General features: G+C 34.7%; 1 protein-coding gene across 1 annotated transcript; it reads right to left on the bottom strand.

Moving 5' to 3' along the window:
- Window positions 1-948: 948 nt before the first annotated feature.
- Window positions 949-2,725, bottom strand: LOC113347654 (transcription factor MYB53-like). The gene is made up of 3 exons (XM_026591326.1): window positions 2,219-2,725; window positions 1,318-2,121; window positions 949-1,184 (listed from the first exon to the last, which is right to left on the bottom strand). Exons 1-3 carry the CDS (start codon window positions 2,479-2,481, stop codon window positions 1,181-1,183), a joined length of 1,071 nt encoding a protein of 356 aa, XP_026447111.1. The 5' UTR covers window positions 2,482-2,725; the 3' UTR covers window positions 949-1,180.
- Window positions 2,726-23,887: the final 21,162 nt, after the last annotated feature.

Raw genomic sequence — 23,887 nt, 5'->3', positions numbered from 1 at the left:
GGCTGACATGTATAAATGACATTTTGCACAGGAAATTATCACATAATACATCCTTTGGTCTCTATTCATCATGTGGACTTGTGAAAGAACACACAGAGCTCTTGATAAGATCTCCATTTCTCATTAATGAAAATACATTGCTTGATGCTTTGGCTTAATTACTCTGATAAGGGATGTAGTAAGACCCCTACACTAGCTCACATTCTAGATAGAAAGAACTTTGTACTTACATTGGTTATTTGGAAGTCCACGTTGTTACGTATGTAGGGATTGTTTGACATTTGGATCTTTGTTTTCTAATTGTCTCATCTTTAACGTAAAATTCTAAATCCAACATTTTCTTAAATTCAACTATTTCAAGAAGTCTAACTACCTAGCTACTACTCTAGGCAGTCTAGGTAATGCTTTTCAGAGTTCTTTTTCTTCTTTGTTTGTACCTTTACAACAACTAGTATACTTCCATTTATGGTTGACTATCTAGGTTGAGGTTATTATATGTATCATCTGATTAATCTCTGGATGATTAATTTTGTGTTTTCTATTTTGTTGTTGTCTTTGTTTTGGGTCTGTGAAATACATGTAAATACAAATAATAAATAACCGTGGAAATAGGTAGTGGCGGAGCTGGAATTTTTCATAGGAGTCGCCCTAATAAAGGTGTTTTGTAGGAAGAGCAAACGAGATATATGAGAGTACTGTAGAGAGTCTTAAAAAATGAAATCTAATGGAAGTTTCGGTAAGCTTTGCATCCAGTCGGAATATAACCTATTTGCTGCTACAGGATTTTTCCCTGAGAAAGATAGAAGAATAATAGGTGATTCCAATTGTTCTGGCACTAGGCGTGTAAATAACTTTATACCAATGGAGGCTGGCATAACTAGGATGGACATTTTTGTATAGTGACTACAAAAAACTGACACATTCTGTACTAAATTTGTTAGTTTATGATTAATCAATACAATCTTAATTAAGTACACAAATTACATAAATAAAATACACTATTAAATGTAAAATAAAAAACAAAAAATGGTGATGGTAAACAACAGCAACTATAACTTTGTTTAATTATACAGTAATTAATGTACTTATTCTTAATTAATCCTGTAATTAACTTAATCCAACATGCATATATGAGTAGTGGTTATATTCCGAGATCGACTAGCCAAGATGGAGAAGTTGTTCATCTACAAAAAAATAATAGACAGAACAAAAGATTTAATAACAAATATAAATTAACTATCAATATCAATAATTGATCTGACAAAGAAATAATTATCTAATCGACTATTATTATTATTGAAAATGATAGTTACTTACTCTAATAAGTCTGTCCAATAATCACTGAGAATATTTTCTTCATCATCCATGTTTAATTCTCCCCAAGCTGTTGTTTCAAAGGTGGTTGAAGTGGATGAATTTGTTGTAGTATTTATTTCAGGTTTGATAATATTGTTCATGTTTCTTTCCGGTGAAGCCGAAACCAATGCAGGAATATATTCTGGACTACTCAAGTAATCTTGAACATTCATGTTACTATCGTTAAGGTAGTTGTTACTATCCATTCTTGAACTTGATCCTTGTTCAAAACGATAACAATCAGCATCTTCGGTTGCTACATTCTCATTATCATTAGGGACGTTTGGGTGCATTAAAGTACAGATACTGTAAGGCGGTGGTGTTTGAGATGAAGGATTTGACGAATAACCAAGAGTATTAAGAAGTTGAGAATTCGGTTCAAGGTATTGATTGATGAGGTAATTGTTATCTCGGTTCGGAACTGATCTTAAATGATTTAGTAACTCCATGTTAGGTGGTTGTAGTGATGAACTTCCACCATTGCTTATGACTTGCAAGAGATTATTCAGCAGTTGAACTTTGGCTACTTGTGCTTGAGCATCAGCTTGTAACCTTGAAACATTGTCCCATGGGTTCATTAGATTGAATATATTTGCTGCCGCGAGTAAATTTGGTAAGTTGGAAAGAAGATTAAGATCTGTCCTTGGCCTATGAGTTACCGGATCAATACCCATTTGTAACAGCTTCTTCTTTAGATGAGTATTCCAGTAATTCTTGATCTCGTTATCAGTTCTTCCCGGAAGGTGTGTTGCAATTTGAGACCACCTATGTAAACAAAAACAAACCATAAATTTAGAAATCGATCAACATTATAGCGCGTTATTAACTACAGCTGCAGACATGAATAACTATTTCCACGTACTTATTTCCGAGAACCGAATGAAGACTGATAATAAGCTGTTCTTCATCGTCAGAGAATTTCCCTCTCTTAATGTCAGGTCTAAGATAATTACTCCATCGTAGTCGACAGCTTTTGCCACATCTATTCAACCCAGCAAGTTTAGGTAAAGCTCTCCAACTTCCATGACCGTTCTTATGTATATAATCAGTCAGTTTTTGATCTTCCTCAGGTATCCATGGACCCTTCTTCAATCCAATTTCATCACGACTTGGAGATCTTCCCATTGTATAATCAAGATAATCCAAAACTAAATCTTCTAAATGGTATTGAATTCCTTATGCCTTTGGTGGTGTGTTGTTCAGATTTTTCTTCTATATATAATGATGTTGCCAGTTAAGATAATAACAGACTATGGAAGTACTGAGATTAGATGGATAAGTTAGGTTAAGGGTTTGTGTCTACTGAGATAGAGAGATCTTAGATAATGAAATGATGAAAATCTAAACAGAATGAGACCATATTATATAGTATGTGTTGCAGTGTTGGTGTTTGGAAATAACAAAACTTTGTGTATGGGAGAAGCAAATTTTGTCACTCAAATAAGTCATGTTTTCCATTTTGTTAAAAGGACCTATGTTTTTCTACAATTATTTATTTTGGTAACAATGTTCTTTCTTTATGGTTTTTACCATTAATATCCCATAAAATCAAAGTACCGACCCCTTAAATAATTTGAGTAGAGTATATAGTTATTGTCACTACTAATTGTATGGACCGTACATAACAGTATAACATAGTAGAAAGACAGGACCACCATTTTGGATCTCTAATGCTGACCAAGTTTTTTTCTTTACGAACTTATTAGGGAAAGTACGACTACGAGGGGTGATAATAATGGTATAAAACTTTTCTGAGATGGCCAAGAATCTTTGGAATCTGGTTACATGGTTAACTGCAACATCTTTTTTCCGGTCCCCATACAAATGAGTTTCAAATAAATTCAGGTGATCGATATCATCACCCAAAAACATTACTACTGCATTGCGGTACATCTTTGGTTAATTACAGCTTGCAATACCTCCTCTGAAAAGAAACAGTACAACTAGTAAGTCTGTTTTAGATTCACAAAATTGATTAAAAAGACCAAAATCAACAATTTTTGGGTGAAAAAGACATCTAGATTTTGATGCTGTTTAAATGGACAAAAATGTAAAAATAGTTAGGATGTAAACAGTTTCATTATACCCATTTTCAAATAGTTTTTCTTATTTTCAATTTACATCAGGATGCATCCAGTTTCATCCTCGCTATTTTTTAAGTTTAAGGCAGGATGAATCCAGTTTCGTCCTTGCTATTTTTTTGGTATCCATTTCACCCATACTAATTTTTACTCGTCCATTAGAACCATGTTTTAAAAATATTTGGACAAATGACCCATTTTTCGGTTTTAATTCGGGCAGATGAATAGGATTTGAGGCCTATTTTAGCTGGGGTTAAGTGCTTTTCATCCCCGACCTTAAGTGGGTTTGCTTCTAAATTTCATGACAAAGGTTTAAGTCATGCTAATGTGTCTTTAGCTCAGAAAGAAATGAGTGTATGTTTTTCTTCGATTCAATGGGTTAATTGAATATGCCTAGCTACGCCTATCTTTCCTTGATGAAAATTTAAGAAACTCAAGTACGTAACTTGTCCCATGCATGAGACAGGAGACCCATCACAATATATATTTTTGATTTATTCGTCAATCACAAAGTTAATGAGCTTGCTAAATGCAAATCATTATAACTAATCTCAACTGTTGAACGATACCGATCATATAACCTTCCAATTTTCACCCATGCATATACGCATGCATACGTATGATGGGACAAATGAACATTAGTCTACAAAATGTGATTGCCGCATTTTGTCGGCCATTTTTCTGTCTCCAGTTAACCAAACCAAGCAACATTTTTTTTTTGATGAATCGAAGTCTCCCATTTTTAAAAATTAAATTTGCAATATCAATCTTTACGTCATAAAGGTACTAGTTTTGATGAATTTCTTCGAATCATACAATAAGGCAATGAATTGAAGGGTAATTTGTCTATCGCATGACATACAATATCTTTTCATGTAAAATCTTTTGCTTCTTGGGTTAGAATTTGGTATGACAATTTTGTAACATATTTGTTGAACCAAAAAGAAACTAATATTATAGGATTAGGTTCTACACGTAGCAAGTGACAACAACATAGTCAAAAGGTTGAATATTATTTCTTTCAAAATAATACCACATTACACTCAAGAAGAATCGGAAGAACTGCTACATTATATTAGTTTTTCATCGACTAATTTTATTTTAATTGTGTAAACTAATAGTTCAATACCAATTCATTAAGATTAAGCATACACCACTTGAGCACAATAGATATAAAACAAATTTGGTTCAACAGTATCATTAAGGGTTTTGTTTGATGTATTAATTCCCAAATTAATTAGGAAACATATGATTTTTCATCCCATTGACAAAAATAATACGCCTACTTAAAAGGATCTCTTCTACACTTGCGGTTAAGTGTTGCGTTGTCTATCACAGGGTTATATTTTGGATATGTTGCTGAGTTCTAACATATGATTTTGATTTTCTTAATTTAATTTGAGATCTTCTATTTCAGGGTTACATTTTGGAGAAATTAAAAGAACTTTGAATGATATTCAAAGAATTTGAAGCTAGCTATACCTAAAAATTTAGATTTTATTCAAACTAAAGACTGATCAACACCAAGAGAAAAACAAAGAGTTATGGTCAGGTTAAAAACTATTGGGAAACAGTGCAAAATAACTCTATATTTGAACTTCAGGGTTCAGCCAGCCTTCCGCAATGTGAACCGTCATCTAGTCTGAGACAGTTTGCACCAAGTGATTCGCCTTAGCTTACGGTCACTCCTGTAAGTCAAATTCTACAATAACAATTTGGTTGTCATATCTTTTAGTTAACATTTTATTGCATCATAGTTTCAAGTTCTAACTAAAAACAATTTATTCGATCAAATTATTTTTTTGTTTTTCTTTTTTGATTTTGTTTTTGGATGTTTGTACATAGACGAATTTCAATCTTGTCGTGGATATTTCTTAGTCTATTTTGGCATCGAGTTTGAACATTACTATTCATAGTTTGCAGATGGTCGTCATCATCGTCATTGCCGAAGTCATTGTGGTTATTTGTGGTTAAACCTAATTGTGTAAATGGTTATGACTTTTGCAAAACACATACGTATTTATTACAAATGAATTGAAACGGAGAATCTCAAAGATTCACTCTCAGAAATTTACCAATCAACATTAGGAACGTCAATAGTAGTAGGTACTTATGATTTTGACTCTTTGGTTATAAATACTAACTATTTCCTTAATTGAAGTTTAAGGTTTAAAAACTATTAATATTAATCTCCAGAAGTTAGTAGACACCATTGATGGTATCACTGATTGGATCCTCTACCCCTTAATCCGGATTTTGCATCATTGTAATCATCATTATGGACGTGGGTGTGCTTATTTTAGTCTTATTATATACGATTAGTATAATTATCTGAAAATACGACTAAAACAAGAGACAAACTGAGATATACTTAGTCTATAGATATTTCCAAAGATTTTGTTAAATATGTATTAGATTTTGATAGAACAATCATGCATGCATGCACGTTGATTAGGTTATTCAAGCTGTCTCTATGATCGACCATTACTTCCAAAAGGAAAATTTTGAGTTTATATTCAAGATCTTCAAGTTCATATATTCAAGATCTTCAAGTTCATTCATGCACCATATCGATATTTTTTTTTGAATTTAGCTAAAGAATGCGTCTGTTTCAAGTATTTGAACGAACTAGCTAGTAGGATAGTCTTCAACTGCTCTGCATTTGTATTTCGCCCCCCTTTCCCTTTTATAAGAACCTACAGACTGTTATGTTAGGTCCCTATACGTACTTAAATAATTTATGATTAAACTAAAGGATTAATAATCAATTATCACTAAGTTTTTTGTGGATTATAAAAGATAGTTCTTCCAATAGCAGCCTCTTCTTCTTTAGAAAAATGGACTTCAATAGCAGCTTGATCTTCCATATGGTTTGACTAATATTCTCTGATTATTACATACATTTTCAATGATCAGATGCCAAAGGGACTCATTAAGTCAAGGTCAAGAGCAGCAAATGTATTGCTACGTACTCTGTCTCTGAGTAAAGTGAAGGTGGTACGTGATTATTCTACCGAGTTGAAATTCTAACACACACTATGACATCACTGATCTTCAGCAAAGAAAATTAGAAGCATTTCAAGGGGACTATTGTTTTCTTCCTTACCTCCATTGGAAGCTTGAACAAGTTACCTTATATAACTAATTCATGGTTAAAAAATAATCACTTTAGAAATCTGTCACATTATTTACCCCATATAAAATTGCTACGTAGAATTCGTATATCGTCATAAAATTTCATTAGTTTCCTTGTAAGGAGACCTAAATGTGATTGTAGAATTAAACAAAGATTAAAAGACAACTAGTCACTAGAATTTCTTGTGGATTATATGAAAAGTCAATGAGAAAAATTAGGCTTTTAACCAACTCATAACGACCGGTTCGATTGACAAGTGATGACAGATATCAGGATTTTGGAGATCATTAGCGTACATGAACAAATTAAAGAGCTAAATTACCATTTTTCTTTTCATTTTCGATGGATAACAATTTTTTTTGTTTTTTTTTTTTGTTTGTTTTTTGAGTAATTTATCATTTTACCTCAATAACTCAACCTATGAAGTTATCAGCCTAATTGCGTTTAATTGGACTAATCTGTTAATAATGCTAATCGTCTCGTTAATTACGTTTTGTCTCTGAAAATTGTACGCAAGGGGGAGATGAGAGAGTTGATCAGCAGGTGAGTGTCGATTCCGTTGTCCCCGACCAGGAAATCGTTAGAAATTTTAGACCAATAGCATCTTTGTTTACTTAGACAATTTTACATGTAAGTATTTATCTATTCGTTCCGTAAAGCTGCACCATCCTCACTGCTGTTCAAACCTGGCTTTTAATTATCTCAAAGAAGTAAAACTACAACAGATGCATATGGAATCTTGTCCCTGCTTCCATTATCTGGAATTTATTGAATGAAAGAAAGGTAAGGAGTGCAAGAATTTTCTCAGATAAGAGATTGAGCTCCACTGGTGTGGTAAGGAAGGTGGTCTATACGTTCTATATTACTTGGTCCTTGGCAGAATCGTATATTACGTCGAAACTCAATCTGCCATCCTTTAGGGGATTCTAATTTATCATCCGTGTGTATCAAAATTATAAAATCAGTACCATGGCAATATGAAAAATCATTTTTATTTCATGAATCTAAGAAATTTTAATTATATTGCGAAATATTTTGAAGATGTCCAGAAAGTACTCATGTACAAAGAAGTCTATATGCGAAATATTCCGACTAGGGACATGCTAGTTCATCGCGGTAGGAAATTGAAAGTGATTTATGCGTGCTTTGCAATGGTGAGAAGGAGTCAACAGACCATATGCCCTACTCTTTTGAGATTTGAGATTATTTTATTAAGGCTTTCAAAATTTCTTAGCCTATGCCGAGAATTTTTCTCCAATTGTTTGACGCTTGGTTGACAAATGCGCTTTCTGGTTGAGGTAAGGAAGTATGGAAGATTATCCATTATGTCATATGTTGGGTTTTTTGGAAGGAGAGAAACTGAAGAGCTTTTGGTGGTCGTCAGAAAAATGCAGCGGAGACTATAGATCTTGTGAAACAGCTCGTAGTCTTATGGTCTTGTGACACCAATAATTTCAAATTTGTTACCCCTAGTCTCATTTCGACCAATTGGGAGATCTTATGAGTGACTGATTTATTTTCTTTAGAAGTTTTTTTTTCCCTTTTAATATAACCTTCTTCTTCGAAAAAAAAAGAAGAAGTTTATATGTGAATCTAGTAAAAAAACTAAATTGGCTCTAAGCTTATTATATCCAAAAGTATATAGACATTGCTAAAATAACTAGTTTATGTTGGGTGAAATAATCAAAAACAAGGAAAAATCAAATAAGAAAAAGGTATTGATAATTAGCTCCTTTATAATGGAAGTGATCGATTGGCGAAACGAACGGGCTTCCCCTATCTCCACAACAGCAACAAGGCAAAACTTTGAAAAACAGAGTGAGTCCCGTGTTCAACACGCTGCCGTTAAGACATTAGCGCCCGACTACACTCAAGAGTGATGTTATAGCCCTCACAGGACGGATATCTCCAGGATAAAACACCCTACTACTAGCATATGTAGTAGATTCTCAACTTGAGCTTGGAAACTCCGAAAAATATTTTAAGGAAAATCGTGAACGCTAAAGAAAAATAATAGAAAATATTTTTCCCTTGAGGGTCTCTCTACAATATAGAGAAACCCCTTTCTCATCAATTTTATAAAAGTAGAGAATTTGTTTATTTAATGAAAGAATACAAATTAAGAAGACGAACTCCCCGATGTGGGACTAAAAAGTTTACATAGTTTCTTAAAATTACTAAAAACTGGAAACTCCATAATATGGGACAAATAAGTTTCATTCATAAAGAAAAACAAATATTTGTTTTATTAGTAAAAAGACGTGTTGTTATTTCAACAATCCCCCACATGAATGAAAACTCAATAAAACATGAAGAACACAGATAAATCTTGATAAATTAACACTCCGAACCCACGACATGAACTAACTGACATACAGATGGACCGTGAATCTAGAAGTCATACTATCCATCTCAACATCCTCTCCTTCACACATCAGTGTGTTGACCCCCGGGTCAACGATGGATTGCACAAATCATATAGTATAGACATATTTCATCTTTAGTTTCTCTAAGATGTGACTAAAGGTTTATTTCACCAAAGTGAAAATGCATGAACTAGTGAACCTTAGTGACCCTTAGGTCCTAAGTTTCGGTAATACCAAATCCATCAAAACAAAATAAAACTCACTTTCTCAAACCGAATTAAATTTCGATAAAAAACAAAAATTACATAAAAATGTAGGAAATACCATTTTAAGAAAGAGGTGTCCATGAGGTCTTGAAACTGTTGTTGGTGATATATTACCCAAACTACTTGCTAGAGACAGTGAACGTGATGTCTTGAACTTCTAGCATTTGATGTAATTCGCGATAACAACCACGCAATGATATCTCCAAGGTTGCTGCCAAGCTCGTGCCATTGTGTCCGTTTTGGCCCTGGACGTGTCCCGTTTCTCAGAATGCTCTCGAGAATCAGCTCATATTCTCATAGGAAGCTGCACCATCCTCACTGTTGTTCAAACCTGGCTTTTAATTATCTCAAAGAAGTAAAACTACAACAGATGCATATGGAATCTTGTCCCTGCTTCCATTATCTGGAATTTATTGAAAGAAAGAAAGGTAAAGAGTGCAAGAATTTTCTCAGATAAGAGATTGAGATCCACTGGTGTGGTAAGGAAGGTGGTCTATACGTTCTATATTACTTGGTCCTTGGCAGAATCGTATATTACGTCGAAACTCAATCTGCCATCCTTTAGGGGATTCTAATTTATCAGTCGTGTGTATAAAAATTATAAAATCAGTACCATGGAAATAGGAAAAATCATTTTTCTTTCATGAATCTAAGAAATTTTAATTATATTGGAAAATATTTTGAAGATGTCCAGAAAGTACTCATGTACAAAGAAGTCTATATGCGAAATATTCCGACTAGGGACATGCTAGCTCATCGCGGTAGGAAATTGAAAGTGATTTATGCGTGCTTTGCAATGGTGAGAAGGAGTCAACAGACCATATGCCCTACTCTTTTGAGATTTGGGATTATTTTATTAAGGCTTTCAAAATTTCTTAGCCTATGCCGAGAACTTTTCTCCAATTGTTTGACGCTTGGTTGACAAATGCGCTTTCTGGTTGAGGTAAGGAAGTATGGAAGATTATCCATTATGTCATATGTTGGGTTTTTTGGAAGGAGAGAAACTGAAGAGCTTTTGGTGGTCGTCAGAAAAATGCAGCGGAGACTATAGATCTTGTGAAACAGCTCGTAGTCTTATGGTCTTGTGACACCAATAATTTCAAATTTGTTACCCCTAGTCTCATTTCGACCAATTGGGAGATCTTATGAGTGACTGATTTATTTTCTTTAGAAGTTTTTTTTTCCCTTTTAATATAACCTTCTTCTTCGAAAAAAAAAGAAGAAGTCTATATGTGAATCTAGTAAAAAAACTAAATTGGCTCTAAGCTTATTATATCCAAAAGTATATAGACATTGCTAAAATAACTAGTTTATGTTGGGTGAAATAATCAAAAACAAGGAAAAATCAAATAAGAAAAAGGTATTGATAATTAGCTCCTTTATAATGGAAGTGATCGATTGGCGAAACGAACGGGCTTCCCCTATCTCCACAACAGCAACAAGGCAAAACTTTGAAAAACAGAGTGAGTCCCGTGTTCAACACGCTGCCGTTAAGACATTAGCGCCCGACTACACTCAAGAGTGATGTTATATCCCTCACAGGACGGATATCTCCAGGATAAAACACCCTACTACTAGCATATGTAGTAGATTCTCAACTTGAGCTTGGAAACTCCGAAAAATATTTTAAGGAAAATCGTGAACGCTAAAGAAAAATAATAGAAAATATTTTTCCCTTGAGGGTCTCTCTACAATATAGAGAAACCCCTTTCTCATCAATTTTATAAAAGTAGAGAATTTGTTTATTTAATGAAAGAATACAAATTAAGAAGACGAACTCCCCGATGTGGGACTAAAAAGTTTACATAGTTTCTTAAAATTACTAAAAACTGGAAACTCCATAATATGGGACAAATAAGTTTCATTCATAAAGAAAAACAAATATTTGTTTTATTAGTAAAAAGACGTGTTGTTATTTCAACAATCCCCCACATGAATGAAAACTCAATAAAACATGAAGAACACAGATAAATCTTGATAAATTAACACTCCGAACCCACGACATGAACTAACTGACATACAGATGGACCGTGAATCTAGAAGTCATACTATCCATCTCAACATCCTCTCCTTCACACATCAGTGTGTTGACCCCCGGGTCAACGATGGACTGCACAAATCATATAGTATAGACATATTTCATCTTTAGTTTCTCTAAGATGTGACTAAAGGTTTATTTCACCAAAGTGAAAATGCATGAACTAGTGAACCTTAGTGACCCTTAGGTCCTAAGTTTCGGTAATACCAAATCCATCAAAACAAAATAAAACTCACTTTCTCAAACCGAATTAAATTTCGATAAAAAACAAAAATTACATAAAAATGTAGGAAATACCATTTTAAGAAAGAGGTGTCCATGAGGTCTTGAAACTGTTGTTGGTGAGATATTACCCAAACTACTTGCTAGAGACAGTGAACGTGATGTCTTGAACTTCTAGCATTTGATGTAATTCGCGATAACAACCACGCAATGATATCTCCAAGGTTGCTGCCAAGCTCGTGCCATTGTGTCCGTTTTGGCCCTGGACGTGTCCCGTTTCTCAGAATGCTCTCGAGAATCAGCTCATATTCTCATAGGAAGCTGCACCATCCTCACTGTTGTTCAAACCTGGCTTTTAATTATCTCAAAGAAGTAAAACTACAACAGATGCATATGGAATCTTGTCCCTGCTTCCATTATCTGGAATTTATTGAAAGAAAGAAAGGTAAAGAGTGCAAGAATTTTCTCAGATAAGAGATTGAGATCCACTGGTGTGGTAAGGAAGGTGGTCTATACGTTCTATATTACTTGGTCCTTGGCAGAATCGTATATTACGTCGAAACTCAATCTGCCATCCTTTAGGGGATTCTAATTTATCAGTCGTGTGTATAAAAATTATAAAATCAGTACCATGGAAATAGGAAAAATCATTTTTCTTTCATGAATCTAAGAAATTTTAATTATATTGGAAAATATTTTGAAGATGTCCAGAAAGTACTCATGTAAAAAGAAGTCTATATGCGAAATATTCCGACTAGGGACATGCTAGCTCATCGCGGTAGGAAATTGAAAGTGATTTATGCGTGCTTTTCAATGGTGAGAAGGAGTCAACAGACCATATGTTTATGCATTGCCCCTACTCTTTTGAGATTTGGGATTATTTTATTAAGGCTTTCAAAATTTCTTAGCCTATGCCGAGAACTTTTCTCCAATTGTTTGACGCTTGGTTGACAAATGCGCTTTCTGGTAGAGGTAAGGAAGTATGGAAGATTATCCATTATGTCATATGTTGGGTTTTGTGGAAGGAGAGAAACTGAAGAGATTTTGGTGGTCGTCAGAAAAGTGCAGCGGACACTATAGATCTTGTGAAACAGCTCGTAGTCTTATGGTCTTGTTACACCAATAATTTCAAATTTGTTACCCGTAATCTCATTTCGACCAATTGGGAGATCTTATGAGTGACTGATTTATTTTCTTTAGAAGTTTTTTTTTTCCTTTTAATATAACCTTCTTCTTCGAAAAGAAAAGAAGAAGAAGTTTATATGTGAATCTAGTAAAAAAACTAAATTGGCTCTAAGCTTATTATATCCAAAAGTATATAGACATTTCTAAAATAACTAGTTTATGTTGGGTGAAATAATCAAAAACAAGGAAAAATAAAATAAGAAAAAGGTATTGATAATTAGATCCTTTATAATGGAAGTGATCGATTGACGAAACGAACGGGCTTCCCCTATCTCTACAACAGCAACAGGGAAAAACTTTGAAAAACAGAGTGAGTCCCGTGTTCAACACGCTGCCGTTAAGACATTAGCGCCCGGCTACACTCAAGAGTGATGTTATAGCCCTCACAGGACGGATATCTTCAAGATAAAACACCCTACAACTAGCATATGTTGTAGATTCTCAACTTGAGCTTGGAAACTCCGAAAATCCTTTACGGAAAATCGTGAACGCTAAAGAAAAATAATAGAAAATATTTTTCCCTTTGGGGTCTCTCTACAATATAGAGAAACCCCTTTCTCATCAATTTTACAAAAGTAGAAAATTTGTTTATATAATGAAAGAATACAAATTAAGAAGACGAACTCCTCGATGTGGGACTAAAATGTTTACATAGTTTCTTAAAATTACTAAAAACTGGAAACTCCATAACATGGGACAAATAAGTTTCATTCGTAAAGAAAAACAAATATTTGTTTTATTAGTTAAAATACGTGTTGTTTTTCCAACAATCCGCCACATGATTGAAAACTCAATAAAACATGAAGAACACAGATAAATCTTGATAAATTAACACTCCGAACCCACGACATGAACTAACTGACATACAGATGGACCTTGAATATAGAAGTCATACTAGCCATCTCAACATCCTCTCCTTCACACATCAGTGTGTTGACCCCCGGGTCAACAATGGATTGCACAAATTATATAGTATAGAGATATTTCATCTTTAGTTGCTCTAAGATGAGACTAAAGGTTTATTTCACCAAAGTGAAAATGCATGAACTAGTGAACCCTTAGTGACCCTTAGGTCCTAAGTTCCGGTAATACCAAATCCATCAAAACAAAATAAAACTCACTTTCTCAAACCGAATTAAATTTCGATAAAAAACAAAAATCACATAAAAATGTAGGAAATACCATTTTAGGAAAGAGGTTTCCATGAGGTCTTGAAACTGTTGTTGGTGAGATATTACCCAAACTACTTGCTAGAGACAGTGAACGTGATGTCTTGAACTTCTAGCATTTGATGTAATTCGCGATAACAACCACGCAATGATATCTCCAAGGTTGCTGCCAAGCTCGTGCCATTGTGTCCGTTTTGGACCTGGACGTGTCCCGTTTCTCAGAATGCTCTCGAGAATCAGCTCATATTCTCATAGGAAGCTGCACCATCCTCACTGTTGTTCAAACCTGGCTTTTAATTATCTCAAAGAATTAAAACTACAACAGATGCATATGGAATCTTGTCCCTTCTTCCATTATCTGGAATTTATTGAAAGAAAGAAAGGTAAGGAGTGCAAGAATTTTCTCAGATAAGAGATTGAGATCCACTGGTGTGGTAAGGAAGGTGGTTTATACGTTCTATATTACTTGGTCCTTGGCAGAATCGTATATTACGTCGAAACTCAATCTGCCATCCTTTAGGGGATTCTAATTTATCAGCCGTGTGTATAAAAATTATAAAATCAGTACCATGGAAATAGGAAAAATCATTTTTCTTTCATGAATCTAAGAAATTTTAATTATATTGGGAAATATTTTGAAGATGTCCAGAAAGTACTCATGTACAAAGAAGTCTATATGCGAAATATTCCGACTAGGGACATGCTAGCTCATCGCGGTAGGAAATTGAAAGTGATTTATGCGTGCTTTGCAATGGTGAGAAGGAGTCAACAGACCATATGTTTATGCATTGCCCCTACTCTTTTGAGATTTGGGATTATTTTATTAAGGCTTTCAAAATTTCTTAGCCTATGCCGAGAACTTTTCTCCAATTGTTTGACGCTTGGTTGACAAATGCGCTTTCTGGTAGAGGTAAGGAAGTATGGAAGATTATACATTATGTCATATGTTGGGTTTTGTGGAAGGAGAGAAACTGAAGAGCTTTTGGTGGTCGTCAGAAAAGTGCAGCGGAGACTATAGATCTTGTGAAACAGCTCGTAGTCTTATGGTCTTGTGACACCAATAATTTCAAATTTGTTACCCCTAGTCTCATTTCGACCAATTGGGAGATCTTATGAGTGACTGATTTATTTTCTTTAGAAGTTTTTTTTTTCCTTTTAATATAACCTTCTTCTTCGAAAAAAAGAAGAAGAAGTTTATATGTGAATCCAGTAAAAAAACTAAATTGGCTCTAAGCTTATTATATCCAAAAGTATATAGACATTGCTAAAATAACTAGTTTATGTTGGGTGAAATAATCAAAAACAAGGAAAAATCAAATAAGAAAAAGGTATTGATAATTAGCTCCTTTATAATGGAAGTGATCGATTGACGAAACGAACGGGCTTCCCTTATCTCTACAACAGCAACAAGGCAAAACTTTGAAAAACAGAGTGAGTCCCGTGTTCAACACGCTGCCGTTAAGACATTAGCGCCCGGCTACACTCAAGAGTGATGTTATAGCCCTCACAGGACGGATATCTTCAAGATAAAACACCCTATTACTAGCATATGTTGTAGATTCTCAACTTGAGCTTGGAAACTCCGAAAAACCTTTACGGAAAATCGTGAACGCTAAAGAAAAATAATAGAAAATATTTTTCCCTTTGGGGTCTCTCTACAATATAGAGAAACCCCTTTCTCATCATTTTTACAAAAGTAGAGAATTTGTTTATATAATGAAAGAATACAAATTAAGAAGACGAACTCCACGATGTGGGACTAAAAAGTTTACATAGTTTCTTAAAATTACTAAAAACTGGAAACTCCATAATATGGGACAAATAAGTTTCATTCGTAAAGAAAAACAAATATTTGTTTTATTAGTTAAAATACGTGTTGTTTTTCCAACAATCCCCCACATGATTGAAAACTCAATAAAACATGAAGAACACAGATAAATCTTGATAAATTAACACTCCGAACCCACGACATGAACTAACTGACATACAGATGGACCTTGAATATAGAAGTCATACTAGCCATCTCAACATCCTCTCCTTCACACATCAGTGTGTTGACCCCCGGGTCAACAATGGATTGCACAAATCATATAGTATAGAGATATTTCATCTTTAGTTTCTCTAAGATGAGACTAAAGGTTTATTTCACCAAAGTGAAAATGCATGAACTAGTGAACCCCTAGTGACCCTTAGGTCCTAAGTTCCGGTAATACCAAATCCATCAAAACAAAATAAAACTCACTTTCTCAAACCGAATTAAATTTCGATAAAAAACAAAAATCACATAAAAATGTAGGAAATACCATTTTAGGAAAGAGGTGTCCATGAGGTCTTGAAACTTTTTTTGGTGATATATTACCCAAACTACTTGCTAGAGACAGTGAACGTGATGTCTTGAACTTCTAGCATTTAATGTAATTCGCGATAACAACCACGCAATGATATCTCCAAGGTTGCTGCCAAGCTCGTGAAATTGTGTCCGTTTTGGCCCTGGACGTGTCCCCTTTCTCAGAATTCTCTAGAGAATCAGCTCATATTCTCATAGGAAGCTGCACCATCCTCACTGTTGTTCAAACCTGGCTTTTAATTATCTCAAAGAAGTAAAACTACAACAGATGCATATGGAATCTTGTCCCTGCTTCCATTATCTGGAATTTATTGAAAGAAAAAAAGGTAAGGACTGCGAGAATTTTCTCAGATAATAGATTGAGATCCACTGGTGTGGTAAGGAAGGTGGTCTATACGTTTTATATTACTTGGTCCTCGGCAGAATCGTATATTACGTCGAAACTCAATCTGCCATCCTTTAGGGGATTCTAATTTATCATCCGTGTGTATCAAAATTATAAAATCAGTACCATGGCAATATGAAAAATCATTTTTCTTTCATGAATCTAAGAAATTTTAATTATATTGCGAAATATTTTGAAGATGTCCAGAAAGTACTCATGTACAAAGAAGTCTATATGCGAAATATTCCGACTAGGGACATGCTAGCTCATCGCGGTAGGAAATTGAAAGTGATTTATGCGTGCTTTGCAATGGTGAGAAGGAGTCAACAGACCATATGTTTATGCATTTCCCCTACTCTTTTGAAATTTGTGATTATTTTATTAAGGCTTTCAAAATTTCTTAGCCTATGCCGAGAACTTTTATCCAATTGTTTGACGCTTAGTTGACAAATGCGCTTTCTGGTAGAGGTAAGGAAGTATGGAAGATTATCCATTATGTCATATGTTGGGTTTTGTGGAAGGAGAGAAACTGAAGAGGTTTTGGTGGTCGTCAGAAAAGTGCAGCGGAGACTATAGATCTTGTGAAACAGCTCGTAGTCTTATGGTCTTGTGACACCAATAATTTCAAATTTGTTACCCCTAGTCTCATTTCGACCAATTGGGAGATCTTATGAGTGACTGATTTATTTTCTTTAGAAGTTTTTTTTTTCCTTTTAATATAACCTTCTTCTTCGAAAAAAAGAAGAAGAAGTTTATATGTGAATCCAGTAAAAAAACTAAATTGGCTCTAAGCTTATTATATCCAAAAGTATATAGACATTGCTAAAATAACTAGTTTATGTTGGGTGAAATAATCAAAAACAAGGAAAAATCAAATAAGAAAAAGGTATTGATAATTAGCTCCTTTATAATGGAAGTGATCGATTGACGAAATGAAAGGGCTTCCCCTATCTCCACAACAGTAACAAGGCAAAACTTTGAAAAACAGAGTGAGTCCCGTGTTCAACACGCTGCCGTTAAGACATTAGCGCCCGGCTACACTCAAGAGTGATGTTATAGCCCTCACAGGACTGATATCTTCAAGATAAAACACCCTACTACTAGCATATGTTGTAGATTCTCAACTTGAGCTTGGAAACTCCGAAAAACCTTTACGGAAAATCGTGAACGCTAAAGAAAAATAATAGAAAATATTTTTCCCTTTGGGGTCTCTCTACAATATAGAGAAACCCCTTTCTCATCAATTTTACAAAAGTAGAGAATTTGTTTATATAATGAAAGAATACAAATTAAGAAGACGAACTCCCCGATGTGGGACTAAAAAGTTTACATAGTTTCTTAAAATTACTAAAAACTGGAAACTCCATATTATGGGACAAATAAGTTTCATTCGTAAAGAAAAACAAATATTTGTTTTATTAGTTAAAATACGTGTTGTTTTTCCAACAATCCCCCACATGATTGAAAACTCAATAAAACATGAAGAACACAGATAAATCTTGATAAATTAACACTCCGAACCCACGACATGAACTAACTGACATACAGATGGACCTTGAATCTAGAAGTCATACTAGCCATCTCAACATCCTCTCCTTCACGCATCAGTGTGTTGACCCCCGGGTCAACAATGGATTGCACAAATCATATAGTATAGAGATATTTCATCTTTAGTTTCTCTAAGATGAGACTAAAGGTTTATTTCACCAAAGTGAAAATCATGAACTAGTGAACCCCTAGTGACCCTTAGGTCCTAAGTTCCGGTAATACCAAATCCACCAAAACAAAATAAAACTCACTTTCTCAAACCGAATTAAATTTCGATAAAAAACAAAAATCACATAAAAATGTAGGAAATACCATTTTAGGAAAGAGGTGTCCATGAGGTCTTGAAACTGTTGTTGGTGAGATATTACCCAAACTACTTGCTAGAGACAGTGAACGTGATGTCTTGAACTTCTAGCATTTGATGTAATTCGCGATAACAACCACAGAATGATATCTCCAAGGTTGCTGCCAAGCTCGTGCCATTGTGTCCGTTTTGGCCCTGGACGTGTCCTGTTTCTCAGAATGCTCTAGAGAATCAGCTCATATTCTCATAGGAAGCTGCACCATCCTCACTGTTGTTCAAACCTGGCTTTTAATTATCTCAAAGAAGTAAAACTACAACAGATGCATATGGAATCTTGTCCCTGCTTCCATTATCTGGAATTTATTGAAAGAAAGAAAGGTAAGGAGTGCAAGAATTTTCTCAGATAAGATATTGAGATCCACTGGTGTGGTAAGGAAGGTGGTCTATACGTTCTATATTACTTGGTCCTCGGCAGAATCGTATATTACGTCAAAACTCAATCTGCCATCCTTTAGGGGATTCTAATTTATCAGCCGTGTGTATCAAAATTATAAAATCAGTACCATGGCAATATGAAAAATCATTTTTCTTTCATGAATCTAAGAAATTTTAATTATATTGCGAAATATTTTGAAGATGTCCAGAAAGTACTCATGTACAAAGAAGTCTATATGCGAAATATTCCGACTAGGGACATGCTAGCTCATCGCGGTAGGAAATTGAAAGTGATTTATGCGTGCTTTGCAATAGTGAGAAGGAGTCAACAGACCATATGTTTATGCATTGCCCCTACTCTTTTGAAATTTGTGATTATTTTATTAAGGATTTCAAAATTTCTTAGCCTATGCCGAGAACTTTTCTCCAATTGTTTGACGCTTAGTTGACAAATGCGCTTTCTGGTAGAGGTAAGGAAGTATGGAAGATTATCCATTATGTCATATGTTGGGTTTTGTGGAAGGAGAGAAACTGAAGACGTTTTGGTGGTTGTCAGAAAAGTGCAGCGGAGACTATAGATCTTGTGAAACAGCTCGTAGTCTTATGGTCTTGTGACACCAATAATTTCAAATTTTTACCCCTAGTCTCATTTCGACCAATTGGGAGATCTTATGAGTGACTGATTTATTTTCTTTAGAAGTTGTTTTTTTCCTTTTAATATAACCTTCTTCTTCGAAAAAAAAGAAGAAGAAGTTTATATGTGAATCTAGTAAAAAAACTAAATTGGCTCTAAGCTTATTTTATCCAAAAGTATATAGACATTGCTAAAATAACTAGTTTATGTTGGGTGAAATAATCAAAAACAAGGAAAAATCAAATAAGAAAAAGGTATTGATAATTATCTCCTTTATAATGGAAGTGATCGATTGACGAAACGAACGGGCTTCCCCTATCTCCACAACAGCAACAAGGAAAAACTTTGAAAAACAGAGTGAGTCCCGTGTTCAACACGCTTCCGTTAAGACATTAGCGCCCTGCTACACTCAAGAGTGATGTTATAGCCCTCACAGGACGGATATCTCCAGGATAAAACACCCTACTACTAGCATATGTAGTAGATTCTCAACTTGAGCTTGGAAACTCCGAAAAACCTATAAGGAAAATCGTGAACGCTAAAGAAAAATAATAGAAAATATTTTTCCCTTGGGGGTCTCTCTACAATATATAGAAACCCCTTTCTCATCAATTTTACAAAAGTAGAGAATTTGTTTATATAATGAAAGAATACAAATTAAGAAGACGAACTCCCCGATGTGGGACTAAAAAGTTTACATAGTTTCTTAAAATTACTAAAAACTGGAAACTCCATATTATGGGACAAATAAGTTTCATTCGTAAAGAAAAACAAATATTTGTTTTATTAGTTAAAATACGTGTTGTTTTTCCAACAATCCCCCACATGATTGAAAACTCAATAAAACATGAAGAACACAGATAAATCTTGATAAATTAACACTCCGAACCCACGACATGAACTAACTGACATACAGATGGACCTTGAATCTAGAAGTCATACTAGCCATCTCAACATCCTCTCCTTCACGCATCAGTGTGTTGACCCCCGGGTCAACAATGGATTGCACAAATCATATAGTATAGAGATATTTCATCTTTAGTTTCTCTAAGATGAGACTAAAGGTTTATTTCACCAAAGTGAAAATCATGAACTAGTGAACCCCTAGTGACCCTTAGGTCCTAAGTTCCGGTAATACCAAATCCATCAAAACAAAATAAAACTCACTTTCTCAAACCGAATTAAATTTCGATAAAAAACAAAAATCACATAAAAATGTAGGAAATACCATTTTAGGAAAGAGGTGTCCATGAGGTCTTGAAACTTTTTTTGGTGATATATTACCCAAACTACTTGCTAGAGACAGTGAACGTGATGTCTTGAACTTCTAGCATTTAATGTAATTCGCGATAACAACCACGCAATGATATCTCCAAGGTTGCTGCCAAGCTCGTGAAATTGTGTCCGTTTTGGCCCTGGACGTGTCCCCTTTCTCAGAATTCTCTAGAGAATCAGCTCATATTCTCATAGGAAGCTGCACCATCCTCACTGTTGTTCAAACCTGGCTTTTAATTATCTCAAAGAAGTAAAACTACAACAGATGCATATGGAATCTTGTCCCTGCTTCCATTATCTGGAATTTATTGAAAGAAAAAAAGGTAAGGACTGCGAGAATTTTCTCAGATAATAGATTGAGATCCACTGGTGTGGTAAGGAAGGTGGTCTATACGTTTTATATTACTTGGTCCTCGGCAGAATCGTATATTACGTCGAAACTCAATCTGCCATCCTTTAGGGGATTCTAATTTATCATCCGTGTGTATCAAAATTATAAAATCAGTACCATGGCAATATGAAAAATCATTTTTCTTTCATGAATCTAAGAAATTTTAATTATATTGCGAAATATTTTGAAGATGTCCAGAAAGTACTCATGTACAAAGAAGTCTATATGCGAAATATTCCGACTAGGGACATGCTAGCTCATCGCGGTAGGAAATTGAAAGTGATTTATGCGTGCTTTGCAATGGTGAGAAGGAGTCAACAGACCATATGTTTATGCATTGCCCCTACTCTTTTGAGATTTGGGATTATTTTATTAAGGCTTTCAAAATTTCTTAGCCTATGCCGAGAACTTTTCTCCAATTGTTTGACGCTTGGTTGACAAATGCGCTTTCTGGTAGAGGTAAGGAAGTATGGAAGATTATACATTATGTCATATGTTGGGTTTTGTGGAAGGAGAGAAACTGAAGAGCTTTTGGTGGTCGTCAGAAAAGTGCAGCGGAGACTATAGATCTTGTGAAACAGCTCGTAGTCTTATGGTCTTGTGACACCAATAATTTCAAATTTGTTACCCCTAGTCTCATTTCGACCAATTGGGAGATCTTATGAGTGACTGATTTATTTTCTTTAGAAGTTTTTTTTTTCCTTTTAATATAACCTTCTTCTTCGAAAAAAAGAAGAAGAAGTTTATATGTGAATCCAGTAAAAAAACTAAATTGGCTCTAAGCTTATTATATCCAAAAGTATATAGACATTGCTAAAATAACTAGTTTATGTTGGGTGAAATAATCAAAAACAAGGAAAAATCAAATAAGAAAAAGGTATTGATAATTAGCTCCTTTATAATGGAAGTGATCGATTGACGAAATGAAAGGGCTTCCCCTATCTCCACAACAGTAACAAGGCAAAACTTTGAAAAACAGAGTGAGTCCCGTGTTCAACACGCTGCCGTTAAGACATTAGCGCCCGGCTACACTCAAGAGTGATGTTATAGCCCTCACAGGACTGATATCTTCAAGATAAAACACCCTACTACTAGCATATGTTGTAGATTCTCAACTTGATCTTGGAAACTCCGAAAAACCTTTACGGAAAATCGTGAACGCTAAAGAAAAATAATAGAAAATATTTTTCCCTTTGGGGTCTCTCTACAATATAGAGAAACCCCTTTCTCATCAATTTTACAAAAGTAGAGAATTTGTTTATATAATGAAAGAATACAAATTAAGAAGACGAACTCCCCGATGTGGGACTAAAAAGTTTACATAGTTTCTTAAAATTACTAAAAACTGGAAACTCCATATTATGGGACAAATAAGTTTCATTCGTAAAGAAAAACAAATATTTGTTTTATTAGTTAAAATACGTGTTGTTTTTCCAACAATCCCCCACATGATTGAAAACTCAATAAAACATGAAGAACACAGATAAATCTTGATAAATTAACACTCCGAACCCACGACATGAACTAACTGACATACAGATGGACCTTGAATCTAGAAGTCATACTAGCCATCTCAACATCCTCTCCTTCACGCATCAGTGTGTTGACCCCCGGGTCAACAATGGATTGCACAAATCATATAGTATAGAGATATTTCATCTTTAGTTTCTCTAAGATGAGACTAAAGGTTTATTTCACCAAAGTGAAAATCATGAACTAGTGAACCCCTAGTGACCCTTAGGTCCTAAGTTCCGGTAATACCAAATCCACCAAAAAAAAATAAAACTCACTTTCTCAAACCGAATTAAATTTCGATAAAAAACAAAAATCACATAAAAATGTAGGAAATACCATTTTAGGAAAGAGGTGTCCATGAGGTCTTGAAACTGTTGTTGGTGAGATATTACCCAAACTACTTGCTAGAGACAGTGAACGTGATGTCTTGAACTTCTAGCATTTGATGTAATTCGCGATAACAACCACGGAATGATATCTCCAAGGTTGCTGCCAAGCTCGTGCCATTGTGTCCGTTTTGGCCCTGGACGTGTCCTGTTTCTCAGAATGCTCTAGAGAATCAGCTCATATTCTCATAGGAAGCTGCACCATCCTCACTGTTGTTCAAACCTGGCTTTTAATTATCTCAAAGAAGTAAAACTACAACAGATGCATATGGAATCTTGTCCCTGCTTCCATTATCTGGAATTTATTGAAAGAAAGAAAGGTAAGGAGTGCAAGAATTTTCTCAGATAAGATATTGAGATCCACTGGTGTGGTAAGGAAGGTGGTCTATACGTTCTATATTACTTGGTCCTCGGCAGAATCGTATATTACGTCAAAACTCAATCTGCCATCCTTTAGGGGATTCTAATTTATCAGCCGTGTGTATCAAAATTATAAAATCAGTACCATGGCAATATGAAAAATCATTTTTCTTTCATGAATCTAAGAAATTTTAATTATATTGCGAAATATTTTGAAGATGTCCAGAAAGCACTCATGTACAAAGAAGTCTATATGCGAAATATTCCGACTAGGGACATGCTAGCTCATCGCGGTAGGAAATTGAAAGTGATTTATGCGTGCTTTGCAATAGTGAGAAGGAGTCAACAGACCATATGTTTATGCATTGCCCCTACTCTTTTGAAATTTGTGATTATTTTATTAAGGATTTCAAAATTTCTTAGCCTATGCCGAGAACTTTTCTCCAATTGTTTGACGCTTAGTTGACAAATGCGCTTTCTGGTAGAGG

The sequence above is a fragment of the Papaver somniferum genome, chromosome 2 (assembly GCF_003573695.1).
Source record: "Papaver somniferum cultivar HN1 chromosome 2, ASM357369v1, whole genome shotgun sequence".
In the NCBI taxonomy this organism is placed as follows: domain Eukaryota; kingdom Viridiplantae; phylum Streptophyta; class Magnoliopsida; order Ranunculales; family Papaveraceae; genus Papaver; species Papaver somniferum.
The sequence above is the reverse complement of the archived record's forward strand: the minus strand, read 5'-3'. Positions and strand labels throughout refer to the sequence as shown.

Excerpts from the sequence above, each read along its gene's own strand:
- LOC113347654 (XM_026591326.1), bottom strand. The coding sequence starts at position 2,481 with ATGGGAAGATCTCCAAGTCGTGATGAAATTGGATTGAAGAAGGGTCCA. Across the intron at positions 2,122-2,218 it reads CATTCGGTTCTCGGAAATAA|GTGGTCTCAAATTGCAACAC; the intron begins GTACGTGGAAAT and ends TTGTTTACATAG.